We start from the raw sequence: 25,000 nt of genomic DNA on the forward strand, positions 1-25,000 counted from the left end.
CCTGAGGGTTTTGGACGTGCAAACACAGACCTTCCACCTCAGCATCCACCACAGCTACATCCCAGCCCTGATTCAGCCGTTCTGTTGGATTTTAACCACTGAAATGCTTCTCCATGACCGCTTTATTAAATGTACTTTCGTTCAAATTTAACATGATAGTAAAGTAAAACAGTAAAATATGAAGTAAAATCATATAAAAATGCTATAAAATACAAAAAACATGATTGCTTCAGAGGCTGCTGGGTGGCTCATTCTGCGGTTGGATTCAGGGCCTGAACACGCCCCAGTCTGGTATGAAATCAAACCAAGTGAGACACTCCGGATAAGCCTGTCTAATGCCTGCAATGCACTGTAATGACTGTACTGAGATGAAAGAGGGTTTAAGTGAGTGACGACAGCGACCTCTTGTGGTCGATCGTGCACTTGCAACGCACCAGCACTTGTGCCAAAACAGGATGATATGGGTGCAGGTTTTTGTTTTAGTCCAGCACTAAGACACCTGATTTTACTCATCAGGGCTTTGCTTGAAGACCGTGATTGGTTAATTAGATTAATCTGGTGTTGTAGTGCTGGGCTAGAACAAAAACCTGCACGGACAACGGCCCTTTCACCCCCTGATCTACACTCCCCAAACAGATGGGGAGATGGGCCTATAAACGCAAGACAGCAGAACATGTATATGGGGCGGGGGGTGGGTGGATAGCGCTTATATGGGGGGGGTGGGTGGTTGTATAGTGCGTATTTGGGGGGGTTGGACAGTGCATATATGGGGGGTAGATGATGTGGAAATGGGGGGTTGGATACTGTGTAAATGGGGGGGGGGGTGGATAGAGCATACATTGCGGGTTGGATAGCATGTATATGGGGGGTGGGGGTGAATAGCATATGGGGGGATAGTGCGTATATGGGGGGGGGTTAGGTCCTCACAGCCGCCGCGCAGTCTGGCTCAGGGGGGCTTCTCTCTCCTCCTCGTCCTGCAGCCGCTTGGCGACCCGGAGATCCGTCTGAACCCGCTGACTCTTCTGCACGTTTGAGCTGTAGTGCTGCTCAACTGGGAGAGAGCAGCGGGAGAGACCAGAGAGAGAGACCAGAGAGAGAGAGCAGGGAGAGACCAGAGGGAGAGACCAGAGAGAGAGACCAGCGGGAGAGAGCAGGGAGAGACCAGAGAGAGAGACCAGCGGGAGAGAGCAGGGAGAGACCAGAGAGAGAGACCAGCGGGAGAGAGCAGAGAGAGACCAGAGAGAGAGAGAGAGAAAGAGAGAAAGACCAGGAGCGACCAGAGAGAGAGAGACCAGGGACAAAACACAGAGTGATTCTACAGTATGAAATCGTTCACAAAGCCTCATAAAAATCTACCAATCTAACAAAACAGTCCCACCTGACCTTATTATAGGTGTAATAATAATACGCTATTCATTTTTTTGGAGTCCAGAGTAAATGTTATATAGTAGTAACACATAATTTTGTAACAGGATTTTATGGCAACCCTGGGGTGGATGAAAGGGGGGTTTTGGGAAGCATTTGTGAAGCTTTTTTGTAGGATATTTGGAGATTTACACAGACACAATGGGATCTTATGAAGCTTCATAAGGGGTTAATAACAGCCAGTACTCACTCTCCTGTTCCTGCAGGCTATGAGCCAAGACCCCGTCTTCCAGCACCGCGAAGCACTGGCACACTGAAACACACACACACACACACACACACAGTGAGGACTCCACACACACATCAATGCATAAAGCACACACACACACACTCACACACACACACACAAACACGCACGCGCACACACACACTCACACACTGTGGTAGGGAGACAGTTGGGGTACTGATACTGAAAAGCTTTCGCACAAAAGGACATTTTATAAAACAGCTCATTGTGAGTCTCGCTCGAAAGCACAGCAGGTATTCAAACCCACAACACCCTGCTTTACCCCTGTGTCCAGGCAGGTGATGGTGGATCAGCGAGCCTGGCAGGGGGGGGGTGGGGGGTGGGGGGGGGGCGATGGCCTGTGAGAGGCTGGGAGTGACCGTCACACATGCAGGATGCCAATATCATTACTTCACTGTCACTTCCTGAGGAGCCAGGCCATCCCGGGTAGTCATGTGACCGACCATGAAAGCGACAGGGGAAAGCTCATATAGTTTACCCAGAGAGAGAGAGAGAGAGAGAGAAAGAGAGAGAGAGAGCAGGTATGCCAGGACCCAATCAGAGGGCCAGGGTTAGAGAGAGAGGGAGAAAGAGAGGGAGCAAGAAAGAAAGAGTGATAGAGAGAGCAGGAGTGAGTGACAGAGAGAGAGAGTGAGAGAAAAAGCGACAGAAAAAGCAACAGTGAGAGACAGAGAGAGAGACAGAGTGAGAGAGAGAGAGACCCCTCACTTCCTCTCCAGAGTCACAAGACCTCCTGCCTTCCTGTAGAAGCAGCCAGGAGGTGTGGGGCGGTGGATGGTGGTGGTGGTGGGGGGGGGCATTAAGGACGAGCGTAGAGATCAGCCTGGCATTTCAGCAATGTTATGCACACATACTTTTTAAAGCCGCGTAAGTAAAGAACACAGACAGTAAGCCTGCATAATTATGCAAGTATGCAGGGCGTGGAAAAGCGTTTATATCGCGCCTGCAGTAACACGGCCTGGGGGGGGCGAGGGGGCGGGGGGGGGCGAGGGGGCACGTGCCAAAGCAGGGCGGCAGGATGCAGAGGGCGTAGTCTGGCACTGCCCACTGCGGACCCCATCAGCTCCCACACCCTCTTCCTGTCAGGCTCCCAGACACACAGCTCAGCATCACCAAGGCCAGCATCGCACAGCGTGGGCAAAACGTGCTGAGAGTGCACTCACAGCATGCACAGTGAGCACCTCCCAGAACATTCTGGAAACGTTCCTTTTCTGGCTAGCAGAAGGTGGATATAGGCCAAAAAAATATTTTTAATAAAAACTTTTCCTAAATGAGGCAGGCGTCACCAGTACTGGCTCATTAGAATAATTCCAGGCGTTTGTGAGTTGCTGTAGAAAGCAGGGGACAGACATGGATCAGATCACAGTGACATCAGAGATGGTGTCCCCAGTGTGTCAATATTAGGATGGGCACATTCACTTCCTGGTTTGACTTGAGCACTGTGATTTTCCCTAAAGGGGGTCAACATAAACTAAAACTAAAGGGTGTCCTTGGAATATTTGCCTCAACGATGACAGGCATAAAACTCTGTTTGCCATGTTGATTCTTCTAATTAAGGAACTTTTCCTCCTTAGACACTATTTACCAGGACCAGTGTTCAGCCTAAACACCAAGAAGGTCTAGTGGGTGACTTTTATATTTACATAATTTGTATTAGACTGAAATTTGCCTGGAGCTGATCAGGCTGTCACAAAAATGTGGGGTGGACTCTGAGGTCAGGACCAGTAGTCACCCAGGCCTTTGCTGTGGGAGCTTTCTGTAGATCAGAGAACTACAAAGCAGTGCATCGTGGGTGGGTTTGTAAAAACGGACTACATACAGCACAGACAACAAACACGACAACAAGGCCCATCCTATATTCTACACACAGGCACGCGTTCACACTCGTGCGCTCTTGCATACACGCGGATGACAGTCGCCACGGCGACGGGTCAGCAGCCCGCGGTAACCAGCGGTTACAGCGGCTCATAAACATCGCCAAGATGGCCGCCGTCTCGCTGGCGCAGGGTTTCAGTGAACGCGCGCCAGACCGCAGCGAGCCGAAGACAGGCCGTTTACGAGCGCTGAGATCATACCGCGCGTTCACCACATCAAAGGGGAATGCGATTGGACCGTACCTCATCATTAACACATCAAAGGGGAACGCGATTGGACCGTACCTCACCATTAACACATCAAAGGGGAATGCGATTGGACCATACCTCACCATTAACACATCAAAGGGGAATGCGATTGGACCGTACCTCATCATTAACTCAGTCAGGAGGACACACCCTCATCAGAGGGAACATTTACACACACGCATAAGCCATTTATGTAGCACAGCCAAAGAAAATCTAAGTGCACTGCTGAATGTGAGAAGGTGGAACCACACCTGTCAATCGAGCCCAAAAATGTGTGGATACAAGTACAGACCCTTAACTAATTAATATATCACAAGTTGCCCTCTCCAGCCATGGCGGGCCACAGGGTGCTCACGTTTGTTTTCACATTAAAATTTTTACAATAGAATTATGAAGTTGATGTGCGTCAGACGGTCTGCAGCAAACCCAAGTCTCCATTACTGATACTCAGGACCCAATATAGGGGCCCAGTGACTGGGAAGCCTCCTAACATCCTCAGGTTATCGTTTATCATTTCCCAGTGACACAATGACAGCACCGAGCGTAACCCTGATCACCATGGAGACTGGGACAGCCCCCAGACCAACGCGGTGATCTACACAAACAGGGCCGGTTCACAGCCGTGGCGGTTTTGGCGGGAACACCCCCTCCTTCACGGGCTCTGTAAACAGGGGAGGGACGGCCGCCGGTTGGCTGGAGGACACCCCCCGGTCGGCTGGAGGACAACCCCCAGTCGGCTGGAGGACAACCCCCCCGGTCGGCTGGAGGACCCCCCCGGGTCACATCAACACACGTTTCCCTCCCCAGCAAGGTTCAGCGTGAAAACAACCGGCCATCTGCAAATATTTACCAGGGTTTGACCGCCACAGCGAGCGAGCCAATAAAAACAGCCTTCTCTGGGCCAAATTAATCAAGCAAAGTTTATTTACACAGCACACATAAACTGCAGCTTAGTCTGCTTTCACAACATAATAAAATAGACAAAATAATACAATAGATAAAATTAAATAATATGAACTAATAAAACAACAGGAAAAAATAATAAGGTCGTGTTCAAAAATAATTTAAACTCAATGTCCCACTCACCACCCCCACCGTCCGTCCAAGGTTCAACAACTCCCAGATTTTGGGCCTGGACAAGCCGTCCCGTGATTAAAGCTCGGCCATGTTGATCTCGAAACGGGACGGCTCAGACAAAGGAAACCCCCAAACCCAACATTCCCACGCTCCCGGGACAGGGATCACAAACGGGGAAAAAAAGAGAGAGTGACAGGCGTGCAGGACGAGCGACGGATGCGTAAAGCGTGTGTCATGCGTGACACACGCGTGTGCGAGCCCGCCAACCTGCCTCGTGCACACCACAGCTAGCGTGGAATCTCAGAACCCTCAGAAGGGTGTGTCCTGCAAGGAGGCCTTCTGGATAAAACGCCAAACCTGGCCCACTGCAGCCATTAATGATGTCATAGCTCACAGGGGGGGTGGGGGGGGCGGGTGAGAGAGACCAGAAATGGACCATAGTGCTGCATAACGGTTACAGAACTGGGCTGGTAACAGCGGGGTTGCAGGTTTGATTCCCGGGTGGGACACAGTCTGCTGACCCTGAATTACTCCAGCGGAAATATCCCGCTGTGTAAATGGAGGAAAGAGTGTAGCCAACCGTACGGGTCACTCCGGATAAGAGCGGGAATGAGATGAACTGATGCTCAAAATCAGAGGGAAAGAGAGGGAGGGTGGGAGGGGAGATGGAGTGAAGGACTGGAGAGAGGTAGAAGAGAGGAGAGAGGGAGAGAGTGAAGGAGAGAGGGAAAGTCAGACAGAGCGAAGGAGAAAGGGAGAGAGGGAAAGTGGCAGGAGAGTGAAGGAGAAAGGGAGAGAGGGAAAGTGGCAGGAGAGTGAAGGGGAGGAAAAGTTGGAGAGAGGAAGAGTGAGGGAGAAATGGAGAGAGGGAAAGTGGCAGGAGAGAGGGAGAGTGAGGGAGAGGGCAGGCGTCTCAAACAGAAGCTCCTTTTACAGCACTGTGTGCTGAGTGCTGCTCTCCAGGAGCTGTCAGCAGCAACTAGAGGAGAGATTCCAGCCACAGCCACACACACACACACACACACACACGCACACACACACTGACTCTCTCTCACACACTCACACACACACACACTGACTCTCTCTCACACACACACACACACTGACTCTCTCTCACACACTCTCACACACACACACACGCACACACTGACTCTCTCTCACACACTCACACACACACACACTGACTCTCTCTCACACACACACACACACTGACTCTCTCTCACACACTCACACAGACACACTCTCACACACACACTGACTCTCTCTCACACACTCTCACACACACACACACACACACACACACACACACACACACGCACACACACAGACTCTCTCTCACACACACACACACACACACAGACTCTCTCTCACACACACACACACACACACACACTGACTCTCTCTCTCTCTCTCACACACACACACACACAGACTCTCTCACACACACACACACACACACTGACTCTCTCTCACACACTCACACACAGGCACACTCATACTCACACACACCTGTCAGCAGGCTTCTCTCTCAGCCCCAGCTGATGAAGGCCAGTACTGATATCACAGTGTGTCTGACACACGGACAGGCAGACAGAAGAACCGGGTGACCGAGAGAGTGAGTGACAGAGGGGAAAAAACCACAGGGCTCCTATTTTTAGCACCATCTCTCTGCCCCCTCCTCTCCAGGGGGATGTTTTTACTAAATTTGGCAACCTGCTCCCCGCACGCTAAAATATATGCGTTTGCCAGGACAGGGTGGGCTGGGGAGGGAGGGGTATGGGGGGCAGGAGTTATAGCCCCAGTATGAGCAGATTTGGAAGAGAAAGGTTAGAATAAATAAACACAGGAAGCGATAAGGAGGGAGGAAGCAGAGAGAATGTTTACTCAGTGCGGCGACTCCTCAGGGAACGCAGTGGGAAATAGAGCGCAGCGACGCACTGCTGCATTCTGGGTAAAGATTAAGAAAAATGCTGCTGAGCATTTCAAATTCAGGCCAAAAAACGTGACTTTAAATAAAAGTGTGTTAAAGGTTCCTGACTGTGGCATACGGACAGGGGAACCCCGCTCTGTGGGAGAGAGGAGGAGCAGTGTGAGGTGCACGGAGACGCACGGCCGTAAGACTGAGAGACCCGAGAGGTTACCCCCAAAACGCAGAGCTGGAGACGGGGTTCAGCTCAGCCCTAATTCGGTGCACCTGACTTTAGCAGCTCAGTGAGATCTCTGGCTGCTGAATGAGGTGTGGCTTTGTTAGGGTTGGAGTGAAACCCTACAGGACGGTAGGGCTGCAGGAACAGGGTTGGGCAGCCCTGCTCTACATGATTGAGCAGAAGCTGCACCCCAACATCCACCACCCCCCCCCCCTCCCCTCCCCTCCCTGTTTGTAAAATAGAGGTCATTATGCATCCCTTCGCTGTCTGGCTGGGCCCAAACTCAGGGGGGAAATCCGTCTGACGGGGGCTGTGACTCCGCCCACCGTGACTCCGCCCACTGAGACCGCAGAGAATGCATCTGGGGCAGCGATCGCATTCCGGGGCCTCATCAGCGAATTCCGGGCCACCGGAGGCGCCCCGGCAGGGAGGCGAAGATAAACGCGGCGACTCGAACCCGAGCAAGCGAGCAAGCGAGCGAGCGAGCGAGCGGGCATCACAGCTCTGCTCTGAATGTGGCAGGAAGCCGCGCCTCGCCCGGAATCTCACACCCGCCGCCAAAACGGCAGGCACCCGCTACATGCCCACGCAGCGGCGGCGGTCACGGCCGGGCCCGGGGTGGGCCCTGCAGATCTGCGCAGAACCGCAAGGCCTTGTGGGGGGGAAAAAAAAGGCCGGACCGCACCTAGGGCCGCTCAGCTTCGGCTGGGCCAAGCGCTTTAATCGCCATGACTACCAATGAACAAAAACAATCACAGATGTTCTGCAGAATTACAGCGTTCAGTAGCCGATGGTTATCGGCTGCTTTCAGTCCTGAGACGCAGCGAGAGACGCTCGTGCAAACAGGAGGTAAAAGTCGACGCTTGTTCACAGTCTCTACTTTCAGCAACAGCAACTTTCAGGGGTGTAACTTTCTAAGCACAATCAATTAAATTAATTTAAACGCACCCTTCTTAAATTTAGATTAGTTCTGTATTTCTTGATTGAGCACAAAATTTCACTTGGCTTCAAACTCACATCTCCAGTTGGAAACCCAATGAACCCTTCCTGTTATCTGCAGGGTCAGAAATGACCCTATCCTGAGTTTAACAGCAGTGAGAATCAAAGAAATTAATTTGTTTAGCATGACATTTAATTACTTTTCCTGGAGTGAACCAACCAGGTTTTATAAAAGTGTTACACCACTGGTATCCAAAGATTTTCTTACGTGTTTTTTAACCACAGTTCTGTGGACATTGGGTGCATCCAAAATATGAAGACAAGACGGGTTAAAAAACGACATGCACAACCTGTTCACTTAACACACGAAACCGGCTACTGTAATAAGAATAGGCGTCTGCTCTGCAAAGTGGGTGTGTGTACACGCGCAGCCTACGCCATCGCATTCTCCTCGCACCCGCCGCCAAGCAGGCGCGCGCTTACCTTTCTGCACGCGAGGCAGGTGTGACTGGTCAATCTCGAGCTCGGTCATCATGGCTGTCCGTGTATGGCGGTCAGTGACTCACGTCAGACGGCAGACGCAGGCGCGCGGTGTTGTCTGGAGAGGTCACCTCCTGGGAAAGAGACACGCCCGTTAGCGAATATCCGCACACTTCGACCTGTCCTCTAAACTGTCAACTGAACCCGTTAACCGCGCCTTGTGTACAGCTAAACGGACGAAGAGGCGATTGGACGAGCCTTCTGTTGCGCTGCGTGTTCCCCGCAACCCGGCATTTGCCATTCTAAAAACAAATCCGCCGTAGGGTTTGAGAGACAAGGACACACCGCATCACTTACTGACTGTAGGGTACATTCAAAATGTGAACGGTACGGCACACTATAATGGAGATGACAGGAATAGAGAAAATTGACATGACAACAGCTTTCATAAGCAACTTTCCCACAAAATGTAGACTTCTTAAATGTGGTTCTCAAACTTGGTCCTGGGGGACCACCGTGTATGCTGGCTTTCATTCCAACCACAAGTGCAAACCCAGAATTTTCCAAGTTTTTTTTATTTTTGCAATTAAGCGTTTCATATCTGAGCATCAGTCTTTCATTTTATCAGTTAAAACATTTTTGTACTTCTTGATGGCATGTATATTTCTGAAATCATAATGTTTACTAAGAAAGTAAATAATGCCTTTAAACATTAAAACCACCTAATTAAGGAAAAAATTAAGAACTTATTTAAATAGTGGTATAGCACTTGTGGTTGGAACGAAAATCACCAGTGTTCCCCCTAGACCGAGATTGCGAATCACTGAATTTAATCCGTTTTGTTTTATAAAACGGGCATCACAAAGGCGCTGTTTTCCTGAATTAGAAGCTCAACCGACAGACAAAACCTGTCTCGCGACGCCTATATGACCGCAAAGACGTGAAACCGATTTTGCCTACACTCTCAAAATAATAATAAAAAAACTCACATAGCCTACTACTTCTAGCCATGGGATTGCCAATCTGCTTCTATATTTCAGTGACTGCACGGTGATTCCGCGAAGTAGTTGTATTACTGAATCACTTTCGTGTGCAAAATTACCTAGGTTTGCTGACTGTTCAGATTTTGACAGGTTAACTATTCGTTCACTGTTGAAACTGTTTAAAAGGCCATGTCAGCCGGCAGAACACTGAAAGAGCTATTGTGGAAACTCAATTAGTCGTACTGCTGTTTTGGTTAACTCTTTAGCGACGCATAGTATGGACACAATTAAAAGAACATCGTTTCGTCCGAGGCTAAGCTACCTGAGCTTTTTTTTTTCTTTTTCTTTTGGTTAACACACACACAGAAAGCTCACTTTTTAGTATACAAGAGTCTGCACCGCATCAAACATCACAAGTTAGAAACTTTAAGAACAAAAACGCCGCATTATAAATATACCTGCTTATCTTCAGAAAGGCATAGAAACGTCGTCTTTCCAGTATTTGCTTCCTCTGTGTGCTGCTCTCCATCAATTTTCTCCGCACCCATATATTTAGAGATCACGCGTCCAACTGCACCACTTGGCGTTGGCTGCAGCTGGTAACTTTGTTGCTGTGATTTTCCTCGTCTCGTCTTCGTTCGTGACTGAAACAAAGCCAGCCAGCTGGCTGTTGGACGGGAGCCCAATGCGGACAAATCTCTTTTCCACGGCAAGTCGACCGTTATCGATGGCCAGCGTGCACCCGCTGGCTTCTTGTAGTCTTGTTTGTTGTTCGGGCGCTCCGTCAGCCCACATGGACATAAAAAACTGAGAATTACTCCTCATTAAAGCTGGAAACTTGCGCGGTCATTGCGGTGCCTGTTGCTACGAATAAAGTTGATTTCACTTTTTTTTGCCTTGATGCACATTTGACACATCTGTTATTTTTCTCTTTTTTCTTCCTTAAAATAAACGAAACATTCATGAAACAGACAATGAATTCGACACAAATACATTTGTTTTTGGATCCCTGCCAGGTCAGTGTCAAGCTGCACATCTATAGATGGAAGGAAATAACTCCTCCGGAGAAATTGTGCTAACCAACACAATAATTATTTCCTGATTTCTCCTGAATAATCATGTATTTGAAAAAAAAGTGTAAAAAAGTGTAAAAGGCCCATAGTCAATGTGTTGCGAAAATTTACAAGACCACTGTGTCAAACCACGATTGCTGACGTTATTTGGCCAAAAATAGCAGAACAATTGACCTACAAATTGAAATCTACACTTCTATCTTTCCACAGTCGAAATGACAAAACAACGTCTGTCCTTTGGTTAACCAGATGGGTTTGTGCGAGTTTGTTGAAAATGGGTGGCCGTTTAGTGACCTCTTGTGGCACAAATGCAAGGATGCGCTGAGTGCAAGTAGGTCACTGACCAGGGGTGTAAACCCCCCCCCCCCCCCCCCTTCCACCACTGTATTTAACATATTGTCTTATTTGATTTATTTTTAATATGCAATCTCTTTATTGCTACAACTACTCTCTCAAAAGAAAGGGTTCCAAAATGCTCCTCAGTGTCTCCATAGAGGAACCCTGTGTAGCTAAAGGGTTCTTTGTAAAAAATAAAAAAAAATAAAAAAAAAGAGGCTCAACCTGGGAGATTTCACACTTTTCACACCTACCATAGAGGGTTCCATAAAGAGCTAGAATGGGTTCCCCTATGGAGACAAGCCAAATAACCCTTTGTTTCGGAGAGTGTAGATGTTTTACCGAAGTGGTTCGGTTTACTGAAGTCCAGTTCCCTAATCATTTTACAGCACTGTATCACAGAAGTCTTCTTTTCCATCTTCCTCGGAATATTCATAACCTACTTCACAATATCATCCATGTATGTTAAACGAGCAGGTGAGCATTTTTTTCCTGATAAAGGTTAAGGGCTGTAAATGAGGGATGCTGGTTGGACAGATTTTGTGTCCTATGTGCCCCGGAAACATTACATGCGTCAGTTTATTACTGTCTGATACACACAATTCAGACACCACTGGATCTTCTAGATTATTTTTGCAGGGTTTCCTAAGCCAACATTTTATCAGCCACAGAAGCCAAGAACCACAGCTTTACAAGAGAAAAATAAAACTCTGACTCTCGAGTGACCGCAACGATACTCAATTACTACTGTTGGCATGAAAGGATGGCATCTTCCAGTTTTTAGCTCAAGGGGTGTCATGGGGAGATAGTTGAGGAGTAGGAACGGAACTTGGCAACCCAATTCTTCAGACATCAAATTGCAAGAGCACGACATCGCTCCTGTCTGGTCGGCTGAAATATTAACTGAAAAAGGTAGACAGCGGACGTCAGAACCAGAAGAAATCCGTGGCGACGTGCCTCTGACGCGCATTTCTTTCCTGACGATCAAGGGAAGGGCCCCGCCGCACTTTATCAGATCGCCTTATTTATCGCCTGCCTTCTGTAGCCCGGTCATCTAGTCTGACTCCGACGTAAATAATAAAATAAGGGCTTATATCCGGCAAGACAACGCCTTCAAAACACGCAGGGAACATTCAGGCTAGTGAATCATTTCACCGCGCATCAAACTGATTTATGTACAGCATCTGTACAGCAACAATAAAGACGATCGCCACTCTCATTGTTAAATGCGTTCTGGCTTTGTTTGTCGGTTTACGACCTTAATTAATTAAGCAGAACCATTTCAGCTCCATTACAAATTCAAAATAGCAGTCGTAATGTTTGAATGAAACCATATTGGTGATGGTGATGGTGTACCTAAGCTTCAATGAAATTCATACTGGGAGTAAGAAACGCACAGTTAAAAAATGTATGAAGAAAAGAGAGAGATACCACGTTCTTAAAGAACATATGTATTTAAAATAAGATTAAAAGCAAAAACAAGTGAGTCTGTATGCCAATATCTTCTCAAAATTTACATGATTAACAGGGTAGGGTCTTAAGTAGGTACTTCTAGACTCAATTAGGTGTAACAATTGGACTTTATGCACCAAAGAATTTAATTTTCCAGAATTCCCTTATTTCGTATTTAGCTGCCGGCAGTGCTGGGCTACACTGATTAACTTGTTTGGAATTCACAGAAGGGTAAATTAATTACATTACATTTTAAAATTACATTATATAGTCTCTTTGGCTCCATTAGCTGTCGGTATTGATAACTCCCTGGGTTCTCAGGTTCCCTCACATCCGCCAGGAAGCACATAACACGGGAGCTTCTTAAAAATAATTTTTTAAACAGAGGTTAAATTGTCCTGTGGCAAGGTTGCCCTCTCCACCCTGTGGCCGGTGACACTGTTTAAGTGTGTGTCTGGCGCAGCTGTTGTGTTTTAAAACCCAGATTCTCATCTGGGGATTTTTTACGGAAATGAAACCCTTTTAAATGAGGCAACCATTTCATAATCAAAGTCACCCATGTCTCATAGCAGTTAATAATATGGTTTATATAGCAAAAGGTGATGGAATGTGAACTTTAGGCATATTCCTATATTTCATCTAAGAGCCTGGGTTGGGGGGGCGGGGGGGGGGGGGGGGGAGGTGAATATCTCCTCAAAGTTCCTTAAGTCAGGATTGGGCCCAGGGGGCATCCCTGGATAAATTCTACAATCTTCATTGGTTCGTGAGAGAGAGGCAAACTGCCCTGTGCACTTTTAAAATTAGACTCAGGCCTAATATTTATTCATGTGAATAAGTCTGACAAGGGTGCGTCAATAAATTAGTCAAGAGTCCAACCCCTGCCCACCCCATCTGACTTAAAGCTCCGTCCATCCAAAGCCGCCCCGCCCCCGCCCCCGCCCCAGCCCTCCCCAGCCCTCCCCCGCCCCCCCCTCGCCCCTACCGCCCCCAGCTGGCCCATCCACCCTCCCGGCTTGATAAGACAGCGCTCTACACACCTGTGCCCTGGAGATTTATCGTCGCGGTGAAAAGAAAAAGTTAATTAAAGTCGTGGCGGTAAAACCGCGCGGCCCGTCGACTGTGACCCCCCCCCCCCCCCCCCGCCTTTTTTTTTATTGTTCCTTTCATTCATTCATTCGATTGACTGGCCCAGTGATTTACGATGAAGGGATGAGTAAAGAAGAGAAACGAAACGAGTGATTGAAACGAAAGGCCTCCATCGTGAGGGTGTCGTTTGTTGTTTTTTTTGGGGGGGGGGTGGCGGGGGCGTGTTGCGTGATCGTCAGGTCGGTGGAGGAGTATATAAATTGGGATGGGGTGCCGGGAGAGCAGCAGTACACACTGACCCCCCTCCCAAAAAGGCTCTAGAGGAACACTCACACGGGACGAGCCTGCAGAGATGAGAGTCCTCCTCCTGACCTGCAGCCTGCTGCTCAGCGCGATGGGGGGGGCTGCACACGCACCCCACCTTCGACTCGACCGAAATGCGCTACACAGAGCCCGGTGAGTATCAGCCGGACCCCCCCCCCCCCCCCCAAAAAAAAACAAAAAAGAAAAAAATTAAAGAGGGGGGTGAGTGCCACGCCCTTAACAGGGGTCTCAGCCCCCAAGCCTGGCCCCTGTAGATTGCAGCTGGTTTAATGCAGGTCTGTTTTAGCCATGTAAGCTTGAAGTGCAGGTGTTGGCCACCTGTTGCTCTTGAAGTTACTGCCTGTTATTTCTCCCCCCACATGCAGGTGTAAATGGACTGCATTCATATAGCGCTTTTATCCAAAGCGCTTTACAATTGATGCCTCTCTTTCACCAGAGCAATTAAGGGCTAGGTGTCTTGCTCAGGGACACTTCGACACACCCAGGGCGGGGGATCAAACCGGCAACCCTCCGACTGCCAGACAACCGCTTTTACCTCCTGAGCTATGTCGCGGGTGTAAATGTTGGCAGGTTGTACTGACAGTAGCTGAACTGGGGTTCCAGTTTTGGAAGAAGCTGATGATAATGTGTTTTTGTTACTACAGTAGGGTGTAAATGTTGACAGTATGTTGGTATTGTTGACATACGGTCAACCTTGGAAATTTGTTATCATGTTGTTTTTGTTGCTGCAGAAGAGTGTGATTGTTGCTAGCATGTTGTTTTGGTTGCTGAAGAAGAGTGTGATTGTTGCTAGCATGTTGTTTTGGTTGCTGAAGAAGAGTGTGATTGTTGCTAGCATGTTGTTTTGGTTGCTGAAGAAGAGTGTGATTGTTGCTAGCATGTTTTGGTTGCTGAAGAAGAGTGTGATTGTTGCTAGCATGTTGTTTTGGTTGCTGAAGAAGAGTGTGATTGTTGCTAGCATGTTGTTTTTGTTGCTGCAGAAGAGTGTGATTGTTGCTAGCATGTTGTTTTTGTTGCTGCAGAAGAGTGTGATTGTTGCTAGCATGTTGTTTTGGTTGCTGAAGAAGAGTGTGATTGTTTCTAGCATGTTGTTTTGGTTGCTGAAGAAGAGTGTGATTGTTGCTAGCATGTTGTTTTGGTTGCTGAAGAAGAGTGTGATTGTTGCTAGCATGTTTTTTTGGTTGCTGAAGAAGAGTGTGATTGTTGCTAGCATGTTTTTTTGGCTAGCATGTTTTTGTAGCTGCATAGATCGTGATTGTTGACAGTGGTACTCTATTGTTGTCATCACATCACTCTGTTGCTGTGGGATGTGAATGTTGACAGTACTTGATTTTTGTTTCTCTAGTTAGGTGTGATTATTGACAACGTGACAATTTTGTCACTGCATGGGGTGAAGAAGTTGCTGGTGTGTTGTTTTTGTTGCTACAGTGGGGCTAAAGCATGTGAAGCTTGTTTGTTCTTGTTGTTGCTCCGGGTGCAGTTTTGGACGAGGACGGAGGGGCAGTCGGCTTGGGCGAATTTTCGATTTCTGACCGGGACAGAGCGTCTCAGAGCGGGACGGGCCCAGGGGTCCCCGCCCTGCTGAGAGAGGAGCTGCACAGAGACGGTGACGCTCTCGCTCAACACAGCGCTGCTGCTAATGACACGGAATAAAAGCGTGACACAGATTAGGGAGAGCGCACCCCCTGCCCCCTGCCCCCTCCCTCCTCCCTCCTCCCTTCATCCCTTCATCCCCCTCCCCTCTCCCCTCTTCCCCCGCCCCCCTCCCCGTCTGCAGACAGAGGTTTCTCCTGTTGTCCTGACCTGTAGTGAAGTCATTCACTTTTTCCACCTGTATTCAAATCAACATTCCCTTGGAGTTTTGACGAGCAAATAAATGCAAGCGTCACACTCTTCCGTCAAAAACTCAGTTTGGTGAGTTAGTTATACTGACGGCTGAACTCCGCAAATTGTTCATGAGGGGGAAAAAAAAAAAAGATTTGCAGTTATAATCGTCAAACTAAAGGACGAATGTTGACTGGATTCCAAGTCTCTCTGAACCCGCCCACGCCCCCCCCCCCCCCACTCTCCCCCCAGCTCTGAAAATTTGGTTTTGTTATTTCACAGGTTCCAGATCAGCTGGATTCATCCCTGTCGGGTCTGTAAAAGAGGTGAGTCAGGGACGTATACGGGAATTATGGAGTTTTATTTCTTCTAAATACATTTTTGGGGAATTTTTTAAATAAAATTAAAACTAGATTATTCTAATATCCTCTTCCTATTGTTATTGTTACATTATTGCTTTTTTTCTTGTTTCTATTTTTCCTTTTTTTTCCTTATTCGTTTATGGTTATATTTTTACCAGTTTGCAGTTATAATCACTTAATAAATCATTAAGAATAACATTATACATCATTAAATGGCCATTGTTGATTAGTCATGGTTAAACATTAACACATTATAGTGAATGAATCACATGGAGGGAAGTAGGGTTGCTGAATTGAATCCACAATAGGTTGAACGTGCACTGTTGATATGTTAGTGTATGTTAGATAGCAACAGTCCATGCTGTAATTACATTACATTACAGGCATTTAGCAGACGCTCTTATCCAGAGCGACTTACACAACTTTTACATAGCATTTTACATTGTATCCATTTTATACAGCTGGATATATACTGAAGCAATTTCGGTTAAGTACCTTGCTCAAGGGTACAACGGCAGTGTCCTACCCGGGAATCGAACCTGCGACCTTTCGGTTACAAGCCCAGCTCCTTACCCACTGTGCTACACTCTGTAGCCATGTAAGGGGTCAGTTTAGACTCCCTGGCCTCCTTCTACATTCTATATTCATGAATATCCTCTGATGCTGAACTAAAATAGCTATTTTAGCTGAAATACCAAACATAGTTTAAACAATGCTGCTCTACAAACCCATGTCCTTATTGTGTGATTTTTTTAATTCTCAGTTATTCTAAGTATGTTATGTTATATGTTATACAAAGGTTTCATACGCAATTAGGAACATACGGATAAGAACACAATTAATTACTTAGTAACTTACATGTAATTAATTACAGGCTTCATTTAATACAGGTCTGTATTTTATTTGACAAATTCAATATATCAAGTGTTGCTAAAAATGTGATTATATTATTAAAAAGGAGAATAAAAAAGTGAGGACACAGTTACATTAAAAAAAATTTTTTGCAGAGGAGCCATTCACTGCAGTTTAGAATCACGCCATTTCCTTATTTTGGTGTCTGATATACTGTATGAACATTAAGGCGGAAGTCAGGTTAAATCTCACCCTTTCTCTCTGTCCAGGGGCTCCTGGAGAATTCGGGCTCGCTGCACCCCTTCCAGCGCTTTCTGGGGTCCAGGAAACAGTACGAGAAGAGGGGGAACCCCACCGAGTGCTTCTGGAAGTACTGCGTCTGAGAGAGGAACCCCCAAATCCACCATGGAGGAGACAAGGACTGAGAATCGCACTCTTACGCACACACACACACACACACACACTAATACACACACACAAACACACACTAATACACACATACATGCACACATACATATGCACACATACACGTCTAACTGTCATTAGCAGATCAGACAGTGCACATTGCCTACACTGCTGCACTCAACAATCTTGAACAGTTGCCGTGGTCATAACAGTTGAATCGATCTATATAATCAACCTTATAATCTGTTGGGCTGAAACAGGAGGTATGGACCAAACTCCACTCAAACATTTCCTTAAATAAGCAGCTGAAGATGTGTGCACCTACTCCTCCCATAGCTCTACTGTTGCCTTGGATTTAGATCTAGACCACTGGAGCACCATAGCAGGCTTTCAGTGCTCAGACAACACTACACGAAAACTGAAACACAAAAATGTGGCATAGACAGAGTGACGCCCGTGTAACTCAAATGTACATAGTGTCCTGATGGACTGTGTGTTTTAAGCTCCTGGTTAAAGTACCTGCAGGCACATTACTGCTTTCAGCAGGAATAAAGCTTTCATTCCTTTTTTTGACAAGGCATCATTTCTTTATTTTTGTTAAATCAGAGTCAACAGTGGCTGCTGACTGCAGCTGCTCTTCAACCTCTCATAGGCAGTCAGTAAAGCTTTCCTTCAAAACAGGAAAAACACACGTTAGAGATGCAATAAAAATTAATCAAGATTTTTAAACCCAACACATAAAGGACTTCCACAAAACAATTCCACCTTTGGAAGTTATCAGTCTAGATGAGGGGTGTGCAACCCTGTTCCTGGAGATCTACCAGCCTGTAGGTTTTCACTCCAACCCTAACAAAGCCACACCTCACTCAACAGCAAGAAACCTCAATGAGCTGCTCATTAATGGAATCCGGTGTGCCAAATTAGGGTAGAAGTGAAAACCTGCAGGACGGTGTTAAAGAGGTGTGTTTGTGTAAAAACAACAGAGCGATAAACTCAGATGTCGTCAAGACCTCTGTTGTGTCTGTTAATTAATCTGAGCAAGAACAGCAAACGAAAAAAGAAAAATCAGGTGCAAAAGAACTGAACAGACACTCAGCGCTGAAAGGAGAAACAGTTTGTCTTTATTCGGATGTTTGACGGCATCACTTTCTGAAACTCTTTCTGAACAGACGGCCGTACGGCTCTTAACACACTGCTAGTCATGGTTATTCTTTTTCCCTTTGTAAAAAAAAAAAAAGGCCATCGTGTACAGGTACTACAGTAGCACTGTGACTCCCACGGCAGTGTTCAGTGTTCAGTGATCAGTGTTCAGTGTCCAGGTGTTCAGGTTTCCAGCAGACAGGGGTGGATCATTCTCCAGGAACTCTACCTATGTCTGATGACGTACACCTCCACTTAAGATTTACAAAACTCCTTCAGCACAATTACAAGACATAAAAAAATACTTAGAAAATGATGACAGAAATCCTCCGTCATTAAAGATGCAGTATAATACACAGTAATGCAGTTTATTGTGACTGTGAGGGACAAACAGAACTCCTGGAGGGCCGCAGTGTCTGCAGGTAAATGTGACGACTCAGTGAAGAAATAAATTTTTTTTTATTTTTTTATCCGGTATTTTGGAGAGTCATCGGACTGGCGACGAACAGCACACTGCAGCCTCAGGCCTGATGTGGTTCCCCAAGCATCACTCTATAACCACTCATAACAGCTCATAACCACTTATAACCACTCCATAACCACAAACTACAAGCCCCATAATGCTTCAGCTGCTTGTCTGCTAACTGAAAGGGGCTGTGGTTAAGAGTGATGGTGGTTTTGCGTTAGAAGCTGTGAGATCTCAGGGGGAGGAGAGGACAACCGCTCCCTACTGACCACAGAGGAGGAGAGGAGAGGAGCAACACGAGCGGAGCCCTGCAACAGCTGCATTAGCTTCAGCAGTCAGGAAACACAACATAACGATAACTGGGATTTATGAGAAAACATCTGTGAGCGGAAAGCTGGTTTTTGGTTCTGTGGAAGCTCTGTACGGTCACTAGGGGGCGTTTAACAGGAAAGAGCAAAAAAATAAAAATAAATAAAATATTGAATTCGCTGGACTATGGCCCGTTTCCACAGGAAACCATAACTATAACCGTAAAATGATAAACAATGTCCAAATTCAAATGAAAGCAAGTTTGTATATTTAACATTAAATACTCAACAAATATCTCAAAATAAGTTTGAAAGAATTCAGCTAGATGATAACATTGGACACTGTTTGGATCACTCTCAGAGCGATCTTCAGTAAACATCTGGACAATCTGGACTGGCCGTTCTCGCGATAAGAATGCGTGTGGACTGACCGAGGTGCACAACAACAGTGTGGACACCAGCAGGGGATTTATATTTATCGTCGTTACCAGTGGAAACAGGCCCTTACTGTTAGGCTCAATATTAAAAACTGCTCCCCCCCCCCTCCCCAAAAAGGACAATCCAATACTGGCCAACAGGCTTTCCATCAGACCAAAAATAAATACACAACATAAAAAGTCAAAAAAATAAAAATAACGGCTATATTTATAGTCAACATGTGAACTGTACAGGATTATGAAGCGGTCTGTGTGAGCACACATCAGACCAGCAGAGCACGGGGGAAACGTACGTCACAGGAAAGACCAACGGGGGTGTGAGGTTCTCTCTACCTGAGGGGAGGTTCCCCCGAAATGAGCACATACAGGTCCTACCCCCCCCCCCCCGTCTTTCCACTGCGCCCCAAAAGAGAAAACATGACCTCTGAGGAGACATTTTCAGGGTTTTTCTTCTGTAACCACCGTCTCCATAGTGACTGGGAAAACGGTCTTGCTCTCTACAGTGACGGGTGCCCGATATGTACATATGAACAGTGGCCACAGTCAATACCAGCGTACCACACACAGAACCTGCGTACCGCACACAGAACCTGAGTATCGCACACAGAACCTGCGTACCGCACACAGAACCTGCGTACCTCACACAGAACCTGCGTAGCGCACACAGAACCTGCGTACCGCACACAGAACCTGCGTACCGCACACAGAACCTGCGTACCGCACACAACTGTTCTCGTCGTTATGCTATTTTACAACACCAGCGTATCGCAAAACTAACCGGGCCTCCCTCTACACACCGGACGGGTCCCAGCTGCGGCCCGTGGGTGAGGTCATCACCACGCACAGGTGTAGGAGAACAGCTCACCTGAGCCCACGCCCACCTGGCCCAGATTCAGCCGGACTCAGAGGAGACGCCGACGCGCGCACAGGTCAGGGGTCTCAGCCGAACGCCGAAAAGCCGCTGACTAGCCCAGACGCAGCGCGGGGGGAGCGCAGCCGACAGAGAGCAGGAGACGGGGGTTTACACGGTTAAATAAAAACGTGACGCACGTCATCCGGGCAGGACAGAGCTCCGCCTCCTGAGGCCAAACAGTGGCTCGGCAGAGAAACGGGTGGGAAGGAAAAAATAAAATAAAATAAAATAAAACAAAAAAAAAAGAAGCCTAACCAGGCCTCTGTAGTCTCTTCAGAGAGGAAGCTGATCCTGTTTAGACCCAGGCCTTTCTTCCTGTTTACGTTCCATTGTTTTTTATGTGTAAACTTCACAGGGTGAAGCCCCGCCCTCTGTACAGGTCACATGGTGTGACGGGTCCCACAGGCCCACAGGGCAAGAACTGAAGGTCCGAGTCTCCCACTTGGTTCTGGCCCCTCCTCCCTTCTTCCTTCCCATTGGCCGATGTGGGTGGGAGTGGCTCTTAAGTCCCCGTAGCCCCACCCCTTCGTGGGGAGGTTAAGTGGTGTGTGAAGTGTCAGGTGTCGGGGCTGGGGTCCTGTGGGGGGTGGTCCTGGGTGTGGGGTGTGGCAGAAATGGGAGGGGCTGGGGAGTTTGCGTCAGGCATGCAGGTCACACAGCCCTGCAAAGAGTAATGAACACATTGAGACACTTACACCAGCTCCTGTGACACACTGCGCACTGTGTACTGCACAGTACACACTATACACTGCACACTACACCCTGCACACTGTGTACTGCACACTACACACTGCACACTACACCCTGCTGACTGCACACTGTGTACTGCACACTACACACTGCACACTGCATACTCTAATGCTATTGAGCACAATGGATTAGCGGCTAAAAGCACACTGTAGTAGGCAGGTGTGTGTGCATGTCTGTATGTTTGGGTACCTGTGTGTATATCTTTGTGCTTTTGGGGTACCTGTGTGTATATATCTGAGGTTTTGGGGTACCTGTGCGTATATATCTGTGTTTTTGGGGTACCTGTGTGTATATGTGTGTTTCTGGGGTACCTGTGTGTATATATCTGGGTTTTGGGGTACCTGTGCGTATATATCTGGGTTTTTTGGGTACCTGTGTGTATATATCTGAGGTTTTGGGGTACCTGTGCGTATATATCTGTGTTTTTGGGGTACCTGTGTGTATATGTGTGTTTCTGGGGTACCTGTGTGTATATATCTGAGGTTTTGGGGTACCTGTGCGTATATATCTGTGTTTTTGGGGTACCTGTGTGTATATGTGTGTTTCTGGGGTACCTGTGTGTATATATCTGGGTTTTGGGGTACCTGTGCGTATATATCTGGGTTTTTTGGGTACCTGTGTGTATATATCTGGGTTTTTGGGGTACCTGTGTGTATATATCTGGGTTTTTGGGGGTACCTGCATGTATATATCTGGGTTTTTGGGGGTACCTGCGTGTATATATCTGTGTTTTTGGGGTACCTGTGTGTATATATCTGGGTTTTTGGGGGTACCTGCGTGTATATATCTGTGTTTTTGGGGTACCTGTGTGTATATATCTGTGTTTTTTGGGTACCTGTGTGTATATATCTGGGTTTTTGGGGTACCTGCGTGTATATATCTGGGTTTTTGGGGGTACCTGTGTGTATATATCTGGGTTTTTGGGGTACCTGTGCGTATATATCTGTGTTTTTGGGGTACCTGTGTGTATATGTGTGTTTCTGGGGTACCTGTGTGTTGATCTCCTCTGGCAGGCCGTGCTCTTTCATCCAGGGGTGCACCTCCGCCAGCTCCTCCTTCTGCGCCTCCGTGAAGACGGGCTGCAGGGGGGCCAGGAGGAGCAGCCTCTCCAGGTCCTCCTTCAGAACCTGGGCCTGGTCCCTAAAAACAGGGGTACACTTTAATACCAGGGCCTGGACCCTCACAATGCGAACATTCTGTAGTAGACTTTTACACCTTTCATACCATAGATTTCACCTCAGAGCCTAGATTATTAGTTTTCGCTCTTAATTTCCAAAGCTTAAAGAAACAGACCTTAAAAACACAAAAACTGATTCATATTTAATATCCATTTGTGTGGAAATTTGAGAGGTGACCATTGCCAATGACAAGAGTTTGGATGAAATAAACGTTGCAGTCTTGAACTGGAAGACTGGCACCGCCCCTACGACCTTTACGGTTTGAGTATGGAGGAAGCTGATAGGCTGTGGTTGTGGCACCGTACCTTGGGCTGATCTGATAGGTCATCATCACAGGCTCCGGCGTGTGCTGTATCAGGCTCCACAGCGAGTTCTCCACGCACCGCTTAAAATTGGCCCGGTCCTCGGCCGCCTGCTCGCCCTGAGGCTGCCCCCTGCTGGCCGGGGGAGAGGTGTGCGAGGAGTCGCTGGAGGCGAAGTACAGGCTGCTGTCCCCGCTGCCTGTAAGGGGGAGGGGCAAAAGCAGGAAACGTAAGACAACATGATACGAGATTGGTGGAGACAGGAAAGATGATGAAAACGGAGTGCCCTTATCAAAACGACCAGTGGCAGTGCAGGACCGAGGGGTACATTGTGCTAGCAGGAGGTTAACGGTACCCGTGTTACTGATTATGCTACATTACAATGCTAGCAGAGATTAGCGGTACAGGTGTTGCTGATAATGCTATATTACACTATGCTAGCAGAGGTTAGCGGTACCGGTGTTGCTGATAATGCTATATTACACTATGCTAGCAGAGGTTAGCGGTACAGGTGTTGCTGATAATGCTACATTACACTATGCTAGCAGAGGCTAGCGGTATCTGTGTTGCTGATAATGCTATATTACACTATGCTAGCACAGGTTAGCGGTATCTGTGTTGCTGATAATGCTATATTACACTATGCTAGTAGAGGTTAGCGGTACAGGTGTTGCTGATAATGCTATATTACACTATGCTAGCAGAGGCTAGCGGTACAGGTGTTGCTGATTATGCTATATTACACCATGCTAGCAGAGGTTAGCAGTACAGGTGTTGCTGATAATGCTATATTACACTATGCTAGCAGAGGCTAGCGGTACAGGTGTTGCTGATAATGCTATATTACACTATGCTAGCAGAGGTTAGCGGAACAGGTGTTGCTGATTATGCTATATTACACCATGCTAGCAGAGGTTAGCGGTACAGGTGTTGCTGATTATGCTATATTACACTATGCTAGTAGAGGTTAGCGGTACAGGTGTTGCTGATAATGCTATATTACACTATGCTAGCAGAGGCTAGCGGTACAGGTGTTGCTGATTATGCTATATTACACCATGCTAGCAGAGGTTAGCGGTACAGGTGTTGCTGATAATGCTATATTACACCATGCTAGCAGAGGTTGGCGGTACCTGTGTTGCTGGTGGAGGTGCCGTTGGACCCCGAGCCCGAGACGTTGGAGCCGGTCCTGGAGTGGGTGTCCTCCTGGAGCAGCAGGTCCAGCACCTCGCTGGACGTGGACCGGTTGTCATGGTTACCAGAATCGCTCAGACCTTCCTCCTGACGGGGGGGGGGGCGGAGTCACAAATTAGCCAATCACAAACCAGCACAAGCTCAGAAGTAGATGAAGTGATAGTACTTTTTTAATTTACATGACGAAAAGCTTTTCAATTTAGCATAATATTAGCATCAAGAGCACTATTTAAAGAGTTTTGAGCACGTAATGGCCTATATTCAAGAAAAATCTGTCCATAACACGAAATTACACGCCAACCTCAAGCATTACAGCTTGTTTGTCACAAAGTTTGGCGAAACTTTAAGTGACAGCGAAACTAACAAAATTGTGTAGTTGTTAAGTCCAAGTTATGAACAAATGTTGATAGAATTTCGGCCAAAATCTCACTTCAAAAAAACTCTACCCTGAATCTAAGACCCTGAATCCCTGGTTTTCTCTCCCCCAGGTAGTTAACTGAACGGTTATTGCTCCTGATTGGCCGGACTTCACACCTGACTCCCAGGTAAAGGGCAGGTGGAAAGCCAGCAGCTCTTGGACCTCAAGGGCCGTGATTAGAGGACCAGGAGTTGGGGCTGATGAGGTTTGCACTAAAGATCTAGAATGCTACAGACCGCTCTGTTCTGGAGTTTGGAACTGGATTATCCTTGATTTGCACTCGGTGCTGCTTGCACTGATGGCCTCGCGGTCATCGCTCGCTCGCTCACCTCCTTTCGCTGCGCCTCCTCCTGGCTCTCCGCGTCTCCTGCGGGCCCCTGGGGCTGGGCGGGTTTGGGCAGCTCCTCCTGCAGGAGGTTCAGCTGCAGCGGGGAGCTGGACCTCGAGCTGGAGAAGAGCTGAGAGGGCGGGTCCAGAGCGCCGGGGGAGGGGGAGGGGGTGGGCGGGACGGGGGTGGGCGGAGCCCGGGGCACGAGGGCGGGGCCGGGGAACGCAGGGAAGGGGGAGGAGCCAAAGGGAGAGGGGTTGAAGGGAGGGAGGAAGAAGGGAGGGGTGGGGCCCAGAGGACACGCCCCTTGCACGTAGGAGGGGAAGTTCGGCAGGACCATAGCCATGACGGGCGCCACGTACGGCCCCACCCCCCCCGGGGTAGGCAGCACACCGGGGGCGCTGGGGGGGCACGAGAAGCCCTGATAGGGC

The 25,000-nt window shown here is 47.8% G+C and overlaps 3 protein-coding genes across 4 annotated transcripts in view; 1 reads left to right on the forward strand and 2 right to left on the reverse strand.

Moving 5' to 3' along the window:
• Window positions 1–10,297, reverse strand: part of LOC118208105 (coiled-coil domain-containing protein 50-like) — a 25,115-nt gene extending 14,818 nt beyond the window's left edge. Inside the window, exons 1-4 of the mRNA XM_035382403.1 lie at window positions 9,880–10,297; window positions 8,442–8,572; window positions 1,616–1,678; window positions 928–1,051 (exon numbers count right to left, since the gene is read on the reverse strand). Of these exons, the coding sequence (XP_035238294.1) occupies window positions 928–1,051; window positions 1,616–1,678; window positions 8,442–8,493 (239 nt within the window). The 5' untranslated portion in view covers window positions 8,494–8,572; window positions 9,880–10,297. The remainder of the gene's footprint in view (window positions 1–927; window positions 1,052–1,615; window positions 1,679–8,441; window positions 8,573–9,879) is intronic.
• An 872-nt stretch (window positions 10,298–11,169) lies between these two features.
• Window positions 11,170–17,558, forward strand: LOC118208486 (prepro-urotensin II-beta-like). 2 transcript variants are annotated; one of them, XM_035383207.1, is made up of 5 exons: window positions 11,170–11,307; window positions 13,683–13,824; window positions 15,173–15,298; window positions 15,799–15,842; window positions 17,000–17,558. In XM_035383207.1, exons 2-5 carry the CDS (start codon window positions 13,806–13,808, stop codon window positions 17,111–17,113), a joined length of 303 nt encoding a protein of 100 aa, XP_035239098.1. In that variant the 5' UTR covers window positions 11,170–11,307; window positions 13,683–13,805; the 3' UTR covers window positions 17,114–17,558. The 2 variants fall into 2 exon arrangements, with proteins under 2 accessions (XP_035239098.1, XP_035239100.1); XM_035383209.1 differs by lacking the exon at window positions 11,170–11,307 and having other exon boundaries at window positions 13,623–13,824.
• A 676-nt stretch (window positions 17,559–18,234) lies between these two features.
• Window positions 18,235–25,000, reverse strand: part of LOC118207950 (period circadian protein homolog 3-like) — a 26,752-nt gene continuing 19,986 nt past the window's right edge. Inside the window, exons 18-22 of the mRNA XM_035382172.1 lie at window positions 24,571–25,000; window positions 23,763–23,910; window positions 22,633–22,828; window positions 22,139–22,289; window positions 18,235–21,060 (exon numbers count right to left, since the gene is read on the reverse strand). The exon at window positions 24,571–25,000 is cut by the window's right edge and continues 253 nt beyond it. Of these exons, the coding sequence (XP_035238063.1) occupies window positions 20,956–21,060; window positions 22,139–22,289; window positions 22,633–22,828; window positions 23,763–23,910; window positions 24,571–25,000 (1,030 nt within the window). The 3' untranslated portion in view covers window positions 18,235–20,955. The remainder of the gene's footprint in view (window positions 21,061–22,138; window positions 22,290–22,632; window positions 22,829–23,762; window positions 23,911–24,570) is intronic.

The sequence above is a fragment of the Anguilla anguilla genome, chromosome 11 (genome assembly GCF_013347855.1).
Source record: "Anguilla anguilla isolate fAngAng1 chromosome 11, fAngAng1.pri, whole genome shotgun sequence".
Lineage (NCBI taxonomy): Eukaryota > Metazoa > Chordata > Actinopteri > Anguilliformes > Anguillidae > Anguilla > Anguilla anguilla.